Genomic DNA, 21,576 nt, shown 5'->3' with positions numbered 1-21,576 from the left:
TTAGTTTATTTAAAGATTAGTCTGTGTCATAAGCTTACTGTTTTTATAGTCTCATTCTGTTAAAACTTATCTGGAAACAGGTATGCAAAGCTATTGCTCACCTACAATCTGAAACTTAAGAATTTGTTAAAAACAGGGGTTTTGTTTGTTTGTTTTTAGGAGAAGTTTTCAGGTTAAAAACCACTGCAGGTAATTTACAGAACCAAGTACTGGGCAAAAAGATTGCTCTGTGCTGTGCCAGTCACAAGGCTGGGGAAGGGAGCCCCTTACGGTGCAAACAGTAAGTGGAATGCTTGACCGAGGAGAGCCCTGAACTTGATGTTCTGCTTGGGCACAAAAGGCATTGACAGTCCTTCTAAAAGGGCTAAAAAACAACACTTGAACATGTCCACATAATGTAATTTTAAAGGTCTCCAAAACTTTGTCATGCTTTAAGTACAAAACATCCACTGAAGTGATACAGTAATATAGTAATTACACATAATAATTACTATAACGTGGATAACTCAGGGCAGGAGTTCTCTATATAAACTTTTTTTTTTTGAGAGAGTCCTTATTCTTCTGTTAGCCAAATGCCTATGGTTACTGGGGTAACTGCGGATCAGTTTGAGAGTCATGACTGATAACCACAGGTGAGCTGATAAAATAAGCTAGTGGGTGGTGAATATGCCTACAGTGCATCCAATAGTGAGCATTTCTTATCTGTTTGAATGGACTAAAAATTAACAGGATCGTATAATTCTTTTGGTAACTGTTTTCTAGTTTTTCAAAGCAAACTAACTAATTTGCTAACCCAGTCAGCATGGCTTTATGAAAGGCAGGTCATGCCTGACGAACCTGATCTCCTTCTATGACAGAGTGACGCGCTGGGTGGATGAGGGAAAGGCTGTGGATGTGGTCTACCTTGACTTCAGCAAGGCTTTTGACACCGTCTCCCACAGCATTCTCCTCGAGAAACTGGCTGCTCTTGGCTTGGACTGGCGCACGCTTCGTTGGGTTAGAAACTGGCTGGATAGCCGGGCCCAAAGAGTCGTGGTGAATGGAGCCAAGTCCAGTTGGAGGCCAGTCACTAGTGGCGTCCCCCAGGGCTCGGTGCTGGGGCCGGTCCTCTTTAATATCTTCATCGATGATCTGGACGAGGGCATCGAGTGCACCCTCAGTAAGTTCGCAGATGACACCAAGTTAGGTGCGTGTGTCGATCTGCTCGAGGGTAGGAAAGCTCTGCAGGAGGATCTGGATAGGCTGCACCGATGGGCTGAGGTCAACTGCATGAAGTTCAACAAGGCCAAGTGCCGGGTCCTGCACCTGGGGCGCAATAACCCCAAGCAGAGCTACAGGCTGGGAGAGGAATGGTTGGAAAGCTGCCAGGCAGAGAAGGACCTGGGAGTGATGGTGGATAGTCGGCTGAATATGAGCCAGCAGTGTGCTCAGGTGGCCAAGAAGGCCAACAGCATCCTGGCTTGTATCAGGAACAGTGTGACCAGCAGGGCTAGGGAGGTGATCGTCCCCCTGTACTCAGCTCTGGTGAGGCCGCACCTCGAGTACTGTGTTCAGTTTTGGGCCCCTCGCTACAAGAAGGACATCGAGGTGCTTGAGCGGGTGCAGAGAAGGGCGACGAAGCTGGTGAGGGGCCTGGAGAACAAGTCCTACGAGGAGCGGCTGAGGGAGCTGGGCTTGTTCAGCCTGGAGAAGAGGAGGCTCAGGGGTGACCTTATCGCTCTTTTTAGGTACCTCAAGGGAGGCTGTAGCGAGGTGGGGGTTGGCCTGTTCTCCCACGTGCCTGGTGACAGGACGAGGGGGAATGGGCTTAAGTTGAGCCAGGGGAGTTTTAGGTTAGATGTTAGGAAGAACTTCTTCACTGAAAGGGTTGTGAGGCACTGGAACAGGCTGCCCAGGGAAGTGGTGGAGTCACCATCCCTGGAAGTCTTCAAAAGACGTTTAGATGTAGAGCTTAGGGAAATGGTTTAGTGGGGACTGTTAGCGTTAGGTCAGAGGTTGGACTCGATGACCTTGAGGTCTCTTCCAACCTAGAAATTCTGTGATTCTGTGTAATTTGATAATAATATAAATCTAATAATAATTAAGTGAAGTTAAGTCTGTAGTGAACACTGTCTAATTTTATTTTATTTTCTAAGTGATAACTACTTCATTTTACATATTCAGCTAAGAGAAACCCAGTGAACTTTTCTCCACTTCCTTACTTCAATTTGTAGAGAATTTTGATGTGAGAATCTGTGAGCTTAGTGGCCAGTTAATACAGGAAAAAAAAATCAGAATTGAATGGAAAAATTTTTATTTTACTAAAAAGTATGTATCTTCTGGCTGAAAAATTTCTAATCAGACTGTAATGTAAGGCAATACCATCTTTCTAAAGCACTATCTTGCAAGTAATTGTCATTCAAAACTCTTTTTCCTTCCTTATTAATAAGCAACATGGCCATTTGAGCCTGTACTATCTCTTGCTACTTCTGCGATACAGCACTTAAGCATTGCTCTCACTATTGAGAAAGCCAAGCAGAAAAGCAGAAAATCTAACCATTTAGGATAAACGTAGCTAGTTGCCAATAAATTTAAAAACAAAACTAAAAAGGGGGGCAGAGGGAGCAGTGGAGGGAAGAGTTGTTGGCTTGCTTTAGCATATAAACTGACCCGTTCAGCTGGACTCTTGTCTCAATTGTCTTCGAAAGATGACACCTAGCACACTCTCCCTCACTGGCCTGTGTAATCTAAAGAAAAGATCTGTCATCTTGTCCCATCTTACTTACTGCATCAGTGTCGTCTCCTCTATAGTATAAATGTTCTACTTTTAGAATAGATTCTGTTGGATAGAAAGGCAAGTGAAGTGTGCCAGCAACTACAGAACCTCTTTAGCACTTCATCATGTGGAAACTTCTGAGAAACTAGCTTAGAGGTTACAGTTGAAGCAGTCGGGATATCAGGCCAGCTTTTCCTATGGAGCATTAATAAAACACTCTTCTATATTTATAATGGAACGGAATTGGAAGAAGCGACTGAATTCTTATAAAAAGAAAATGTCTTGAGTATGAAACACAAAGTAGTTTTCTGTTTCTCAGGAGTGAAGTTTTGTATCTTCCAATTTTGTGGTAACATTCAGTCTCAATGCTACATAGACCTCCAATAGTAAGCTAGGAGGAAATGAGCCAGCCTTTCTAGATATATTTCTACTGATGGAAACAGAAGCTGAGTTAGTGGAAACTTCCCACTAGTCATAGTTCTACTTTTCCAGGTCATTTATAAAGTTAAAGCAAGCCAAACATTCTGATTGACAATTTTTTTCCTCTAGAATTGGTACTGTGGCTTTTGATACTCAGTATTCTGCATATAAACTTTTGATGTCTGGTGAAGGAAAGCAAAACAAAGAAACAGAAAACCTTCACTCTTAAATTCTTAAACACAAACAACTCCATATCACCTAGTAAGCTGCCTGCCCACGTATTGCAGAGCTATTGGAAGCTGTATGTGTTCACTGATTTATAAATTGAATCAACTATTCAGATACTCATAAACATGCCCTGCTGATGGCCTGGTAAAAACTCCTGCAAGTCAAGGTGTTCATAAGTCAGAAAAAGAAAGGCAAGAGACACCTGTTATCCTGTTGCTATCCAGAACCATAATTAACAAACAAAAAATCACAAAGCAATAAATAATCAGTGAGGAGGAGGAGTCTCTTTTCTGAAGTTCTACAATCCTTCTCTGCTAAAATATGATCCTGCCAAGAGAAGGAGTGAACAAGAGGTGTGTACGTTAGTACACAAGGAGAATGTAAATACTTAAAAACAGATATTGGGACTTGTTCTTGTAAGATTGAAAAACCAGAAGTTTGTTCTATCGCATCATTCTAGTTGTAAGGTACAACAACTTAAAGCTAAGGCGCAAATTTTCTGGTTCTGGAAATGGCTGAGGGGAGTAACAGAATATGGAAACACAAAAATTTCTTCGAACAATTGCAGGGTGCTAGTTGCAGAATAATACTAGCCCCAGAGAAGAAAAGACAACAGACACAGATATGACCTAAATGATATTTTTCAGATTGAATTCTAGATGATCTCAAGGTAATCGTTCATATTTCACAGATAATTTCAGTATTTTTGTATTTTTTCCTACAGCAACCTGTAAACTGAAGCTGATTCTGGTATTTGATTTATATTCAAAATAAAAGTGGGTGTGCACTTACTTGATATCATCATGCAGTGCTTCAGAGGTCTAAGAAAATAGGGAAAATACCTTGAAGGGCATTCTTGAAGATACCTGACTACTAGAACAGTTAAATTTCACATGAGCCTCACTGGTAGCACAGACATCTTTCATCTTGCAATGAATTGCAACATGTACATGCAACACTTACTTGATTGTGTCTTTTTTTTATGTAGAAAAGAGTAGTTCCAAAGTGAGAGAATGTGTGTTCTGTGCATAGTAGGTACCTGTTCCCTGGCAGCACTCCTAACTTACCCAGACACGATACAATCGCAAGATAGTGGGGCTGGTGCAGGCAGGAGGCTGTTCTCTCAGCTGATGCTAAGCAATCAGTTTTTCTTCACTGTCTCTACCCCCAGGTATGTCTGTTGGCAGGGAAAATAAAAATAAAAAGCCTTGAGAGCCTGTGTAGAGGCTTCTTTCTGTCTACTCCAGTGCAGAAAGGGATGGAAAATAGAAAGTAAATGTCATCATTGCAATGAAAATTGCATCATTCATGTAACTAGCTTGTAAATCCTTTAACCAAAGGTCTACCTGTATTTTCTCTGTACAGTCAGCTCTTACTAATTATTTCTGAACAACAACAAAAAAATCCAGCATCAGTGGTAGATGTCATTAACATTCCTAAGGAAAAAAAATATCTGCCTCGAAATTCCAAGAAAAAAAACTTTTGTCAAAACTGTAAGCTGCATTTGGGTTTGGATTTTATTTTTATTTTTTTCAAACTGGCTGTTTCAAATTGATGTGATTAAAAAAAATGCTGTGACTGCTTGCACTTTATTGAATTTCATGTAGCATTTACAATGACAATTTAAGTATTTATCCTTTTTGTTAGTACTGGAAACCCATAAAGAGCCTCCGTTTTTGCTGGTTAGTATAATTTTCTTGTTCCAGTCCTGCTGAAAAACAGAGATTAGCTCTGTTGTATGATCTTCCCTAACTAATCTGCCTAAAAACAGCAGGGCGACATACAGGCAAGTTCAGGCCTGTGGCTGCACTCTAACTTATTTTCTTTGCACCTGACTTGCATGAGGATTAGAAGCTACTTGTTCAACACCATCGCAGAGCTCAAATATAAAAACCGTGTATATAAGGTTTTCAAGGCCCTATGAAAGATCAGTCAGTGTAGCACATACCTTAATATATTGTGTTTTTTTACATATGGGTAAAAAAATAGAAAGAAATGCCTCCAGCAGTTTTTAAATATATTGGTAATGGAGTAACAGGTGGAAAAACAAGTTTGCCATTTTTCATGCATTATTTATGTGGCATGTGCTTTTCCTTTTTTTTAATATGAAATATAGTTACCATGCTTACTAATCATCTGAAACAATATAAATATTTCATGTTAATTAACATATGATCAATGATATAGTAGGTTTAAAAAAATTTAATCTGATTTTTTTTTTTTTTTTTTTGACTGAGAGACCAAAACAGTTTGGGAGAAAAAAAGGCAATTAGACTAGCAGACTGGAATTTGCTAAAACTAGAGTAAACTCACACTTCTCTTTAAAATAATACAAGCTATTTTTTGGTTGTTGTTGTTCTGTTTAAAATCCTAAAATAGGAGCATCACACCACAAACAAACTCCAAGGAACTGGAAATTGTAATAATCTTGATAATCTCTTATGTATTTACTCCAGTAAATTCTTAAGTGGGAATGGCTAATTTATGAACAGTTTATTGCCTACAATGTAGCACGTAGTGCATGATATGCATTTTGTAGTACTTTTTAAAATCATTTGTACTAAAGTCAAAGTATTTGGCATTAATTTTAGACTAAATATACTTTAAAATAAGTTAATACCTGGGTTTATCTTAATATGACTTTATAAAAAGGTCATAGACTTTGAAATATACAGAGCTGAAAAGTTCTGTATCTTTTAATACTTAATAATACCATAGTTTAAAAATAATTTAAAATTATTATTATTCTTTTTTTTTCATTTATGTGTTAGGAAAGTACTTCATTATGGAGTTTTATCCTTTTTTGTTTCACATGATCATCAACAATGTTTTAAGACAAGGAAAAGATAAATGCATAGTTTAGATCCTGATCTACAAAAGAAAATGGTATAAATAGTAGGTGCTAGGCTACTAAGTAAAAGCAAATTATGCTCTATGCCTTGTCTGTCTATGAAATGGGGAAAGGATTTTTGAATAGCAGGAGTCTTTGATTATACTCCTCACATGGAGAACAGCATGTCGTCTAACACGGGAAGTGTCAAAGAGAGCATTGCCAAGTGCGTGCTCTAACAAAGCTTATTCCAAAGAACATAGATAAGCTGTTGAGGGTTGGTGGTTAGGCTTTTTGTTTTTTTTTCTCCCTTTAGAAACACAAATTCATTTTGGGTAAAATCCTAGCCAACCTTTTATAAATGCTCCTGACTGCATTTTCCCAGCCAGCTCCACCAGGTAGTACGCCTGTGATGGTTCATTACCACTGAGAAGACAGAAGTTTTGGAGAAGGTGGTGGGCACCGTTGAGTTGTTGCCAGCAGTGCAGCGTATGCCACTAGCAGCGTGCTGTGCTCTGGGGCCGGAGGCGTGCTAGGAGAGGATGAGCAACAGACACTGGCACTGGCAGCCTGCTACCAGCAACCTTTTTTTTTCCCTCTTCTTTTTTATCCTGATGCTATTCAGTTTTGGCACAGAGGGAACAGGCTGTCAAATGCATATATATTTGTATGTATATGCTATATATCTATCTATCTATATATGTACAAAGATGCACATAAAAAAGCTAATACTCCAGGAAGCATAGAACCAAACCTAGTGTGCAGCATTGGTTGTAAAGGTACAATGGTAAAAGGTACTTTTCTTCCAACAGAAGAAAGTGTGCTGTAGCTAGAAAGCAGTCTCTGCTGATCAAAACAGCTCTGGACTCCTGTTGAATAACGTTGCCTGTGATGGAGCTGGAAAGAAGCTGTTTGACTGGATAAAAACAGAGATTGTATTCCCTCCACCCCTTTTTTGTTCTCCTTGATTATAACTTTAAGCAACTGCAAATTTCACTTCCATCAAACATACATTAAAAGCTACATGCTTCCCTGGTCAGTAGCCTTGTGAGGAACACAGGCAGTGAAGTCCGGCGAAAAGGAGAAAGAGCAGCATGAGTTTATCACCACCTAGTAACATTGGAGCCCAAATCAATAAATTAGCAAGTGTCTTGTATAATCCTAGTTGTTGCTTATTGTTTTGGGCTGGAAATGGAACCATGATACTTAGGCATCTTCCAGGCTCTTTGGAACTTTGGAGGGTTTTCTCTCTCCTGTATCAATCAGACTTTATCTAAAAGGGTTTTAAGCAATTGGAGGTAAGGTAGCTTTTGGGAAGAAAAACAGGTGATCAAACAGAGCTATGGAGAAATTCAAACTTCTCAACTGAAACCATTAAATCTGTTTCACATAATTACCTAAAATATTGTGGGTTGTGTAACTTGAGCTAATCTCAGAGGAAAAATGATGCTTTAAAAGCAACTTCATATAAAATGCTTAAATAGTTAAAGGGGTGATAAAAGCATGAGATTGCATTCTAAATGAATATTTGCTGCAGTTTATTTTGTGTTGGAGCCTGATGTAAACAACTCTGACAACACTCGCTGTTAAGAGGGCTGCATTTTTGCCGCGTGAACTTGTCATGGCTGAAATGAGAAGTAAGGCTGTTCTGTGCCCAGCATACTATTGACTAAGATGGCATTAATTTATTATTAACTTCAGATATAGTAGGAGCCATTGAATTAAGAAAACAACAAAAATATTTTTGGAAAGTGTTTTCATATGTTTTCTGACTTCATCGGGAGGGGAGAACGCCTACCCGTATAGGAAGTCATATTCCTATTCTGCACTCGGAACAGGGCATATGCCTGTTCACAGTAGTCTGACCGAATGGACAATGAGATTGACAAATTGATAACACATTCAAAAGATTGTAATGTGAGCTGCCTGTGATAAAACTGTCAGGGATCTGTTTGGTTAAAAAGCCAGTTCAGTGGGATAAGCGTGGACGTTCAGCATGCAGCAGACTGATACGGACTCCATTACCTCCCCTGAGCTGGGTTTCTGGAGGGCTAGACTTTCCGAGGTGGTACAGTTCCAGAGTTAGGTTTTGGCTTTGCAGTTATTTTATATCTGCTATGGCTTTCTGGAAAAGAAAATAATTTTTAATAATTGATTTTTTAAAATGTATGCTTTACCCAACAAGTTTCCAAAATTTGTTTTAACTGTATTCCTCTCGCATATAGATTTTATTCATATTACTTATTTATGTGCTGTTCTAGCAAAACATAACTGTCCATTCAGAAGTGCTGTTTTGGGAGAGTTGGATCTAGCACGTATAAGGGACTTCAAATGCTTTACTATGCTCTGAAATCCCTTCCGTTTCTCTGCTGCAGGTTTTATTCTTCTTATTCTTCCCCTTCACCTTCTGCAGTCACCTTCATAAAATGGCATTGAATGGTCATGTGTCAACACTGTTTTATAAAATGAACTACAGAGAGATTTACTCCTTGCTTCCTATTTCATGTTCGCTCATGCAGTAAGGAAAGGCAGACTTGACCTAGTCCTATTGATTTATGTGCATAGTAGTATTAATTCTACAGATTGTGTTTTTTTGTAAAGTATTCTGGACAAATTGTATTAGAAGCAGAGTAGTTAGAGGTTTGGAAACCTTTGCATTGCTTTCTTTTCTTATTATTTTTTTCCTGTATATTACATTCCATTAAGACTTTTTGCCTTCTTTAAGGCATCTGCTGCACAATTAAAACCTTCTGCAATAAATCCTATGAGAGAATAATAAATTTAATGCAATTGAGGCTTAACAGATGTTTAGTTCAATCATATTTATCTGTTATACTCTATTCCTTTGAAACTTCCTATTTTACTGCCTTTCAGGGGCTAGTGGCTTCAAAGGACATTGTTTCCAACTTTCCTTTGTCATAAATGCCTTTCTTCTGGGCAAAGGGTAACTTGGAAGAAAGAGCATCTCAACAGAAATGGGATCTAGTAATACACTCGAACTAGATTGTTTCCATCTGTAGCTTTGACTCAGCCTTTTACTCTTGTTTAACACAAATAATGATGTGGTTTCATCTTGAATACATGAAGTTACTAGACCTGCTCTGAATGCAAAATAGGACAACAGGAGATAAATGAGTGATTATGATTGAGCACTTTGTCTGTTCCCAGACATCTAAGAAAGTCTTACTAGAAAGACTTGAATTTTTTTCCAGTGACTTCCTCTAAGGAAAAACAAAATTTAATTCTATTTCAAGTAAGTGATACAATTAATATATTTTATTCTAATATAATCATTTAGTCTTTTAAAAGTGTAAGTGATTTTGTTGGCAGCTACTAATATTTGCTTCTCTGACTCTATTGACTACCTTGCACTAATTCTTCTAGTCTTCTGTTCATCAGAGCAGTCAATGTAGGCTAAAAAGATAACCAGTAAAATCACCCAGCATGTCCAGAGAGATTAACGTGTAACTGCTGCAGAAGTTCTATATTCTGGCCTTAAAATGAATGTGCTTATTAGCTATTCTTTTTTCAAGTGCGAATTTGTTAAAAAATTGTTTTCCTTATTTTTCATTTACTGTGAAGACAGTTTTTTTTTAAGGATGCCTTCTTGCTCATGTGAAGCTGCGTGTGGAGGAGTGTTATGTATTTTGGGTTAGTGACTTCTATATATTTATTTTGGTAACAAAACCAACAGAGCATTAATGGAATTCTAGTCCGTCTTATTTTCCTGATAGAAAATGCAGATACAACAGCCTCAGTTAAGCCTAAAAATCTTTCATGAATTTCTTAGGTTTCAGTTTACAAAATCTTTCTACCTGTGCATTTCACTTACTTGAAATTAAAATAAATTTACCATGAGTTCGGCATTACTGTTCATGGCCATATTTCAGATTCTATCTGTATTATACAGCCTAATTTCAAGAACTGTACATGAGAAATGTTTGGTTTATTTTTAATGTGAGACGCTCTCTCAAAACACCTGTCTTAATCATTTCTTTTCTTCCTTGTATTGCACTACTAAGCTAATAGTAAGATAAAGTATCTATAAACATTTATGACTACATTTTTGTTTTCTAGAATAAATGTGGAAATATTTAAAGTACCTTTATCATTTTAGTCACAAAGATTTTACGTTTGGGGTGTGGAGGAATGGAAGGCAAAAAGGTATCTTTGAAAGGGATGTATTTTAATAGTTATGCTTATCATCAGGACTGGTGGTTTTGGTTTGTTAATTCATTGCATAATATGATGCCTAAAGCTGGTTCAAGTTTACAGTATGTCTGTCATAAATCGGACTTAAGTGGTCTGTTATCATGCAGTCTAGTCACATCATTATGCTTGCTAGCTATGGGGTTTGACAGTGAATGATGATAAGGCTAATATTTGGTTACTGTGTATTATGAGGTCTCATATATAAAACCTGATCATGAGCAGCTTTAATATATAGCAAAATGTTTTTAATTGATGTGAGAAATGCATGTTTGCCTTCACTTCAGGGAGTTTTCTGTACCTTTTTACAAACTGAATAATCACTGAATGCCAGAGTCTGGTGTTAGTTTATGCCATTATTAATCTAGAGTAACCCATTATCTTTATTAGAGCTACCCTATAAATCACTATTGTAATTAAAATCAAAATATTCTCTTGAACTTGTTCAATTTCCAACCCACTTGGATGCTGTTACAAGTAGGCTAGGGGTCATTTTGCCTCTCCTGAATTAGTCTCCTGCAAAAACTTTTCTCCTTGTATAAATCTTACTTGGGAGGGCCATCTAAACTTGGCTAACCCATTATCTTAAACCAGCAATAAAAGACCATGGTATATGTTCATTATAAAAGTGTTCTCTATTCAAAGTACTGAATCTGACCTCTAATGTAAACTATAATTTAGATCTTAATAGGTCAGAGTGTGCTTACTATGGGTTCCTTTCAAAATGTTGATTCAAAACATGTAAGAGGAAATGAAATGGGTGAGCCAGCACATATAGCGAGTGCCTCTGGATTACCAGCAGCGGTAAAGAGATTACAGTATGAAATCTCTTCTGTCTGATGTACTATGTACAGGGAGCCTTTGGTTAACAGTAAAAGAAAATGCAATGAGACAGTCACTGATATTTAAAAATAAAATTCAAGTGTTCTACGGTGTATGAAGAAAAAAAAGTTGTGAAATAATCCAGCACAAACTGTTCAGAAGGAAGCGTAGTTCTTAAAGTTCTCTTAATCTCAGGACATGTTTTGGCAGTATTCTTTGCAATAAAGATTAACAAAATAAAAATGTTTCTAACCAAGCATTCAAAGCCTAAAGACTTGAAGGCTGCAGTTGCTTCAAGTGCTGTGTGAGACAAAAATAACAACCTCCGAGCGTCAGGTTTTCCATTCTTGACGCACCAGGTGAATGGGTTGTTTTATTGAGCGTTTACACTGTGGTGGCAGGGCCGGGCAGAGGAAGGGAGTGTGAAAGAGCTACGCGAGAGCTGAGTCAATACCCGGCGTTGTTGGATGTCTGTCAGGACTTGGAAAGCTCTGCCTGGCTGCGTGAGCGTTGCCAAGTATTAGCTAAGTGCACCGCTTTGGCAGCAGATCTCAGAACGGACTTTTGATGAAGAGTGAGAATAAGTTCATTTTAAAGAATAAAAACCTATAAGAGCAATTTTTTGATGGCCATTTCAATGTTCATCCTGAATTTCTGTGACTTTCCAAGCAGCTTTCTGTTCTGCGTACTTAAAACCAAACAAACTTTGTAATCTTACTTGTATTGGATTATTTTTCCTTATGTCTTCTAACACTATTTTTCTTAAGTTGCTGATAAATTTTTTAAAAACTCCTCCAATTTTAAAATGCCATTACAGTCTAAAATGTAACTTCTCATTTGAGTTTGATAAAACAAACACTACAGACTAAATTGCATTCACTTCTGCAACCTTAAAATAACCAGGTGGCTTACTCGTGTTGGTTAATTCAGTGTTTATGGTAAATAACATGGTAAATACATGGTATTTACTTCTCTGTTGCATGTGAAATAACTAATTACTGTAGCAACTCTCACTTCTCATAGCATTTACCTTTGTATTTTGGTAATCACCAGCAACCTTAAATATAAAGGAAAAAAAAAAAAAGCATAACACTGTAGGCTGTACAGAAGGACTCAGAAAAATAGGGTGTTTTATATATATATATATATATATATATATATCTCGTACAGTTTACATACACATAGATATGTGTATATATAAAAACATATATGTAGTTTGAAAAGAGAAAAGTAATTATATATATCTAGTCACTATGAGATGGTATCTGCATTAGATGGGAAGGTTACCAAAGCACTAACATATACTGTGGGAGAGACAGGTCTTGATGGCTGGGGAAATGTTGAGAAAGGAGAAGACGAGAAGGATCGCATCAAAAGTTCTGTGTCATTTGTGTCATTTAGCTGAATTTGTCAATTATCTGCACCTTTTGGGGAGCTTTTTTGGGAACTGAGACACTGTAGGATGACATGTCTTTGCTGACTGACTCAGTCTTGTGCTGGGGCTCTGCCAGTGGCACAGAGTCAGAAAACCAGAATTATGGAGCTTTGTACGTTAGAACAAGAGCCTTTCAGGTTTAATACCATAAGAACCTGCATGGCAAAGACTTCAGTGTGGGATAATGAAAGGTTGATTGACAAATAGATTACTGGAGGAGGCATGACAGTGACCCAGCCCTGAAATAGAACCCGTGTTCTTGCCATGGAAATGTAATGACAGAAAACACATCTGTAGACAAAAAGCCATTATACCAGCTCCTGGCTGAGGCCTGGTAAATACCTACGGTTCTAGTCTGGGTGAGGTCAAACTGGCCACTTTGGGACATGTCCAGCTGCTCCTCCGAGCCGTACGCTGCAGTCTCCTAGACCAGACTGGCACACGTTCAGCATGTCAGTGCCAGCACAGCTGGGAGGGAGCGGGATGATGTGGCCATCGGCATCCTGAGCAGGATGATGTGGCCGCCCGCATACAGGGCAGGACTGCAGCAGGCCCAGTTTAGATAGGTTTGCATGTAGAACCACACCCAAGGAATGATTTTTTTTCCTCTACACCCTCCTAAAGCAAAGTGAAACATTCCAGCTGCTAACTGCTAGCAGTTAAAAGTAAGCTATGCAACCTGGTGCTAGAAGACAGCAAAGGGTAATAGGCATTTTTAGGATGAGTTGAGAAGAAGCTGAGAAATCTGCCTCTCCTTGGCTGTTAATGCTATACAGTCAGGCTCTGATAAAACAGTGCAAGAAATTAATCAGCATGTGTATCAGATCTGTTTTAGCAGGTGTGCCGTCAATGAACGTGAAAGGTTACTTTGATTTTGAGGGAGCAGTTAGTTAACCATTAAGGTTCAGTTTTCAGACTAAGAAACAGCTATTTAAGTAGTAACAAGTATCTTTACTTTTTATGTGCTATTCCCTGACTTGGCAAGAAAAGAGCCTGTTCCTAAACCAATGTGTGCTATCCTGGAGAGAAGGAAGTAGTTACTTTGTCTGGCACTCCAAGTCTTCTTTGCAAAATAACATGATTAATTATTCTATCATTTGTGAGCTTCTTGGTTTGTCTGTGGCCACATATATTTATTTCAACTGCTGTGATGAGCAACGGCAAGAGGTTTCCTATCTCTCTTGAATATTCTAGTTAATAACGGTATCAGTTAAATATATTTTATTGCTGCTCTTTGTTAACTAACTTCAAAGCTCTATGAAAGAAACAAATACAGTTGTATGCTTATCAACAGGCCAAGTTCTCACAGAAATTTCAAGAACACACAAGAAACTTAATGACAGTCTAGAGGAAAGTGTAAGTTAAACAACTTCTTAATCTATCCAACCTTTTGAAATTATAAACTACTTTTGCTGATTTTTAATAACCCTTCATTCATTTGCTTTTCAAGTTCAAAAAATTTCATAAAGAAATTATATCTGAACTGGAGAAGAAAACAGACCTGGATGTAAAATATATGACTGTAAGTACATTCAATTCTAATACCAACAAGCTCATATTTTATTTATCTGTTGTTAGGCATAGACTTTTTCAGAAATTGTTCCCTAGGAGTTAGTTAGTATGACAGATTTGAGCTTTAAATACATAAACATGGCCAAAATTTTCATGCTTATGTTGAGTTAAAATAGGAACCAATGCTTGATGACTTAATAGCATTCTTAAACTAAAGGTGAGAAAAGCAATTGGTCACCTAATTTGTTGTGTATTAGTGATAATCTATGGAAATGCTTTTTAAATGCTTACAAATGTTGCACTGCTGAGTGCATTATAAGATGTTTTAAATATTTTGATTGCAGGCAACTTTAAAGAGGTACCAAAATGAACACAGAAGCAAATTAGATTCTCTAGAGAAGTCTCAGGCTGAGCTGAAAAAAATCAGAAGGAAAAGCCAAGGAGCACGAAATGTAATGAAGTATGAGCATAAAGAAATGGAGGTCAGTGTGTTGTCTCTTAAGTTTTTTTGTTTTGTTTTAAATGAGAACTGGTCAAAACATTAAGCTGTTTCAGGTCATATCTGAGTCTGTTTTAAATCTTGACTTTTGAAGCTTACAACAATTTTTATGTATGCAATGTAATTAGTTAATACACATAACTCCTCTGTAAATTGTTTGGCAACAGTTAACAATACACATTCTTTGAAGTTAGTTTGATTTCTCAAAGCTGTTTTATATCAAGGGGGCTCCTAGAATATGCATTCTGGTTGAAAATAAATGCTGTACTGTACTGTTGTATATGTTCAGAGACTTTTTCTTCAGTTTCTAGGTTTATTCACTTGACCACTACTTGGTGAACTACTTTAAATTACCTCAGTAACTACACCTTTATGCATAAGTTTATGCAGCTATGCCATGCAACTTCAACAGTAATTTGCTATAAATTAATTTTCCAAAGTAGGCAACATCCCTTATTATTTATTTCCTTTCCTGCAGATCTTAAACAGCATTGCCATCTTGAGGCAAAATAAGAAATGGCAAGGCAGTAAAGAGAACCTTCGTTTTAAATAATAAGTCATATTCTGGCTATCATGTATATCAGAAAATACTTGCTATTGATATTTTTATTTGCACGAGCTTTTTGTTTTATATTATGTTTTATATTTTTTCCTCCATATTTTTCTGTTTTAATTTTCTGTTCAAAGAAAGCTTTGTTTATAACAAGGTACAGCAAAAATAAATAAAGAATAGCTCTTATTTCTTACTGCTTGTCTTTTAACCTGCATTCAGAAGATCAGTTATTTTTAATGTATTGGACTGAGAATTCAAGAATTAACATTTAAGCACATTTTAGCCATGAATCTTCATAACCTTAGATAAATATACTTTTAGTCTCTTTAGTATCTCATTTTCCCCTTTCTAAAATGAAGTATAGATTCATCACAGCTTTGTGAAAGTAAATGTAACTGCTATGGAGCAGATGAAGGTAATGAGTCTAATTAGAGAATGAACACCTGTGGCCTTAAAATTGCTCAGCTCAGTTGCTACTGCTTTGAAATCGTATTCTTATTTGCTGTAGATACTACTTAGATGCTAAAAGACTTTTTTTTTTGTTTTGCTTCCTTTCCCCATTTAAATAGAATCAGTATATTATTTAGGTTGGAAAAGACCCTTAAGATCATGAAGCCCAACGATCTGTCTGTCGTGACAAGTCCACCACTAAACCATGTCCCCAAGTGCCACATTCACACATCTCTAAAATACATCCGGGGGTTGCAACTCTACCACCTCCCTGGGCAGCCTGTTCCAAAGCCTAACATCCTTTTTGAGAATAAACTCTGCCTGACATGCAGCCTAAACCTCCCTGGTGCAACTTTTCCTGTGCCTAGATTACTAATTGCCTGTAATAAAAAATATACGTTTACCTGATGAGGTTGGAGAATTAGGTGTATGCATGAAAAGGGAATGACTTTGAATTAGAGCCACCTTACCCCACTTTTCCGGTAACTTTTTCTAGGGTTTTTGGAGTTCACTTCAGTAATTGAATAGAGTACACCACATAAAACTAAGAGACTATTTTTTTTTCCCTTAGTATTTGGAAACCGTGAACTCTCGACAGACTGATATTCAGAGATTTATTGCAGAAGGTTGTAGAGAAGCTCTACTTGAAGAAAAAAGAAGATTCTGTTTTCTGGTTGACAAGCACTGCAGTTTTACCCAGCACATGCACTTCTATCATGTTCAGGTCAGTGGCATGAGTGTAAATAGAAATGAAACTCCCGAAATCTAATCCTATAGGAGATCTTAAGCATCTCTTTTAGTATCAAGATGAGACTGCCATAAATAGTTAAGACAGCACTAGGAACACTGTAGTACCAGACAAGTGTTGCATTCTGTTCACAAAAATGTTTACAATGCAATATTCTCATACACAATAAAGGGTTACTATGACTTTTTAAAAAATCTACAGAAATTCCAGTATCTGACCCTGAAAAAGAGCGTTCTTTCTATTACATAGTATTTGTTTCAAATATATATTACATAATTATGAACTTGTTTGAAAAGACTTCCATTTCAGTTATGTTATCATTTTGCTGTAACAAAATTTAGCAAGTAGCTCTGTGTAATTTTATGGAAGAGCATATATTTGACTAGTACCTTTTACATTTGGATGCAGTGTGCAGAATTCCTCAACTCTAAGCTGCCTGGGTGGCAGGAAATTTGTAGTGATGCTACCAAAGTGCCTGAAAAAGTCAAAATGATGATAGACGAAATAAGGACACCTGGTTCCACGCCAGTATCAGGAACACCACAGCCTTCACCAATGATAGAGAGAAATACCATGGTATGTCTTTCTCTGATAGTTAATGGTTCTCTTTTAAATGGGACTAGACTGGCTTCACTAGTTTCTTTTGTACTTAAGCATTTGGATTCAAGTCTATAATGTAACTCAGCTGGAATATACTGGGGTTGGATATAAAAGCCAATCATTAAGCTGAAGCTCTACCACTGGAAAAATTCACAATGTATATGGTTAGCAGAAGTGTATATCCAAACAAGGCTCAGTTTTCAGTTGGGAACTCAGGACTTTTTCTGCAGAGCCCAGTCTTAGGACTTCATTTGTTGTAACAGTTCCATATCCTAAATTCTTAACTGTAAGTACTAGTAATTTCATACTCTGCTAGCTTAATATAAGCTTAAACAAAATGTTACTTTCTTTCTTCCCTCTGTTTTTTTGTTTTACCATTAGTTGTTGAATTTCTAAATTATACTAATCTCCAAATTTATTTATTTATTGAAAGAAATTTACTTATCTAGGTGTGAGTGTGCTATTTGTGGAAATGGGGGCTTTTATAGCATTCCCACTAACAAATGTGTATCAAGGGACAGGACTCTCTTGCAAAGTATCCTATCAACAACTTCGTAGGAATGTAAGGACTTTCTGGCTGGCCTTCATATATATAATCTGGGAAAATTTGAGCATTGCTTTCTAGAATTTTATGTTGCAAATAACCCAGGTGTCACTGTCATCTCAGTATTGTAATAATTTTTATATATATTTTTTGTGACTCTAGATTGGAAACGATTTTTATACTTATGAAAGTGTATCAAAGGTGCCCCCTGCTCCTACAGGTAGGGCATACATTAGTCCACTGGTTGATATGTTTAACAATCCTGCAACAGTTCCAAAGACATCTTCCGAAAGACTAAATTCAACAGGTGAGTGTCATTTTGTTGCAAACTATAAGAGCAAATGGCACGTTACAGTATTAAAAATTATCTTTGGATTTCTTGGCTACTATCATGATGTGAATTCCAGGACATATGGAGGAGTAAAGAATGTTCCTTATGAAATATTTATACATGAGTTACCTAACAGGCAAAATATACGTCATAAGAAGGGAAGAACTGTTAGCAGTAAAATACAGGTCAAGATTCTATTTTAATCAGGTAAAATACAGGTAGATTCTATTTTAATCACTTTACATGCATACCTGATTCTCCCAGTTTAACTGCTCCTCAGACTCCCAATCTTACTGGAAGAATACTTCCTGTAATTTTGAACAAGACACATCTGTGTGATTATTTCAGTGCACGCAAACAAATGTGAACTAATATTGCAGTCTTGTTTTGGTTTCCTTTAAGGATATGTAAGTTAGGGAAGAATGCACATGGGACAAAATGAGCAGTCTTGTATTTCTTTCCTGAAATGCAAAATCCTCTTTAGATTTGTTTTGCTAGTTTCTAAAATACTAATCCTTGGCTTACTCTGCTATAGGGAAAGAACTAAGCCTACATCACAACAAAAGAAATGCAGAACTCTTCAGTGTAATAATAGCATTTCCAGCATTTCTTCCTTAAAAAAAAAATGCTCTGCAATACATTGTGCTGGTCAAATAATACACATTTTTGAGACATCCTTTAAATTTTCTGGTAAACATCTGATGTCTGCAAAGTGCCAAGTGTCTGCATTTGTCATTGATTCAGTTGAAGTTGAGTGCTAGGTTCATTTGCAAATGAAATCTTGGACTTCATACACACCTTTTTCTTTTTTTTTTTTTTTCCTTTTTTTTTTTTTTTAAAGGAAAATTTTCAAAGGTCTTCTGTAGCTGTGTATGGTTAGCATTTTCATGGCAAAAGAAGCAGCAGTAGCAAGTTAAAATTTATATAACTTCTTATACCTGTTGATTCAACCTTATTGTGATATGTGCATTTGTATACACATACACTATTAAGAACTTTGTGGTGGTAAGAAATGGTAGATAACAGAGAGTCTTAGCAGAAAGTAAAGGAGTACAAAGTTTCAGAACTTCATTTGCACTGAGTTTTCCTTTACCTACTTTTCTTTTCCCATCAGACAGCTAATTGTATTTTATTAGTGTGGTTAATTTTGCTTTTCTTTTCTTGTTTTGCTTTTTTTTTTTGACAGAGAATTCAGAAGATGCCAGTTTATCACGTTCAACTTCTGTTGCCACAGGGTTGAATATAATGAAGAGGCAAAAAGTGAAGACAATCTTCCCACATACTGCTGGAAGTAACAAGACATTACTTAGCTTTGCACAGGGGGATATCATCGTGCTTCTTGTAGCTGAAGAAAAGGATGGCTGGCTTTATGGGGAACATGAGTCAACTAAAGCGTAAGATAGTCAATGCTTTACCCAATCTGAACACGAAAGAAAAATGTCTCTCATCAGGTTTCATTAGCAGATAATAGTAAATGTTTTTCCACCCTTTTTGCTGGCTATCATTGACTGGGGACTTGAAGTCCTTCTGTCAGGTGAATCACTGCACTTATCTTAGGGAGATCTTGTACACTAATTTGATATCATCAGACCCAGGCCTTTAAATGTTAAATCTTCTGAAGTCTACTGTTTTGTCTGGTGTTGTCTTTTGAAAGATCATTCCAATTGTATATAATACGAAATTGAAAACCTTTCCCATTACAGAAAAGGATGGTTTCCATCATCATATACTAGACCACTGGAAGAACCAGCAGAAGAAAAAGCATTTGCCCCAGCACCAAGGTAACATTTTGAACAGGACTTGCAAAAATGCCCAAATCTTTACACTTCTGTAACACCTATTAATCGTGTTACATTTCTGCTTACAGTTGATGTTGTTCAGTGGCATATATAGTAAGTACTTTGTAACAATCTGTAGTATGATCCCTTGATTACATTATCACATTTTAACGGTTATACAGAGACCCCAAGAACTAGCATCACCCCAACTTTAATTTAGAGTCCCAGTGATTTCAGGGAGATTACATGCTTTAACTTTCAGCTCATCCACTTCTGTTGTTTCTTGGGACTAAAGACATGTGAAAGGAACTGAAAATGTTATTTGTTGGCTTCTGTCTTACAGCCCTGCACCTATTAGAAGTATTAGTTCTGTGAATCTTGCAGAAAAAGCTGGTGTTGTCCTCCCACCACCAGACTATCTGGGGTCTTCGCAAACAGGTTCATCATCAGATAAGAGAATGGAGTCTTCCAAAGGTACTACTGTTAAAACACCAACCGACAGACCAGAAAATGTGGGTCAGGTAAGTAATCAATACCACAAATCTAAGTGTTCTGCCCTGCTTACTTTTCTTGACCTGCTTAACTGAGTTCTTAAATGAGGCCCTGAAATATTCTGGTTTAGTTATTTGTACTTGACTTCAGCGGCCATTCAGTGCACCTGTCTTCTGGATTCTTATGCTTTTTTTGGTATCTCAATCCAAAAAAATCATAGTAATAAGAAGGGAGATACGTTGTTTAAGGATATAATTAAGAGTAATAGCAGCGTTTCTCTGCGTAGCAGAGAAAATTTCTCAGGAATGTAATCTATGAAACTTGAAAGTAAATCCTGATAGAAAGTAATACAAATCCATCATCTTAAGTGACTTTAGAACTGTAGTGGGACAGGGGATTTAGAATAGCATAAGCTCTGTTTTAAAGAATAATTTAAACACCAACATGAAAGTTAGTGTTACTTTTATGAATCTTGTGGAGGAATATGCATACTAATTAATGCCTATATTCAGCAAAATTACAGATGGGTGGAAATGCATTTTTATGAACAAGTGATGATACATAAATTTGGTATTTCTACTATTATGTCAGCATTCAAACAATGATTCATAATGAAGACTAATATAACCAAACAATTGCTGGTACCATAGCAAATTTCTAAGAAGTCAGGCATCTTATTAAAAAAAAAAAACAAAAAAACATACAATTATCTATCAGTTAGACCAAAATATTTTGTATACTATTACTATACTATACTAACATCTAAGCAGCATTTGGGCTGTCCTTCTATGAGATGTTTTTGCTTTCTAAGTGACCTGTTGAATCATACAGTATAAATTGAAGATAATTTTGTAAATTTGTATTTGATGGAGGTAAAATTAAGAAATTTAAAAAGCAAAAACTGAAAGTTTATTGCATCGCATTTTGATTCACAGTGAAAGATTCCATGTAAGTTGAAAGGATGGCTATATAATGGTACTTATCTCCTGTAAAATGGAAAGGTATCAGGAAACAGTGGTCTTCATCCAAGAAGCCTCCTTTCCTTCCATTTCATTGAAGTCTACTAAGAGTAATGTCAAGTATATCTACAGCATTTTTTACTTCAACATATTAGCTATTTTGGGCGAGGGTTAACAAGTGTTTGTTATACTGACGAGCAAAGAGAATGAACTATGTTTAAAATAAGTAAAAATAGAAACATTAATTTAATAATAACCAAAATATATAAATAACCCCCAATACATCACAACAGACAAAATTACCATTAGAATAACGCATGCAGCAGATGTACAGAAATACTGAGTTATATATATATTTGAATCCACACTCAGGTAATTTTATGTATCAGTACTGATCCTTGTTATTCACTA

General features: G+C 36.7%; 1 protein-coding gene across 1 annotated transcript in view; it reads left to right on the top strand.

Annotated features, from left to right (window-relative positions):
- Positions 1 to 21,576, top strand: part of BAIAP2L1 (BAR/IMD domain containing adaptor protein 2 like 1) — a gene marked incomplete at both ends in the record, with an annotated part of 40,049 nt that overhangs the window by 14,805 nt on the left and 3,668 nt on the right. Inside the window, 9 exons of the mRNA XM_084295824.1 lie at positions 13,994 to 14,055; positions 14,150 to 14,221; positions 14,556 to 14,693; positions 16,285 to 16,437; positions 16,870 to 17,037; positions 17,768 to 17,912; positions 19,123 to 19,330; positions 19,640 to 19,717; positions 20,058 to 20,235. Coding sequence (XP_084151950.1) covers positions 13,994 to 14,055; positions 14,150 to 14,221; positions 14,556 to 14,693; positions 16,285 to 16,437; positions 16,870 to 17,037; positions 17,768 to 17,912; positions 19,123 to 19,330; positions 19,640 to 19,717; positions 20,058 to 20,235 — 1,202 coding nt within the window. The remainder of the gene's footprint in view (positions 1 to 13,993; positions 14,056 to 14,149; positions 14,222 to 14,555; positions 14,694 to 16,284; positions 16,438 to 16,869; positions 17,038 to 17,767; positions 17,913 to 19,122; positions 19,331 to 19,639; positions 19,718 to 20,057; positions 20,236 to 21,576) is intronic.

The sequence above is a fragment of the Netta rufina genome, assembly GCF_964035555.1.
Source record: "Netta rufina genome assembly, chromosome: 15".
NCBI lineage: Eukaryota > Metazoa > Chordata > Aves > Anseriformes > Anatidae > Netta > Netta rufina.
The sequence above is the reverse complement of the archived record's forward strand: the minus strand, read 5'-3'. Positions and strand labels throughout refer to the sequence as shown.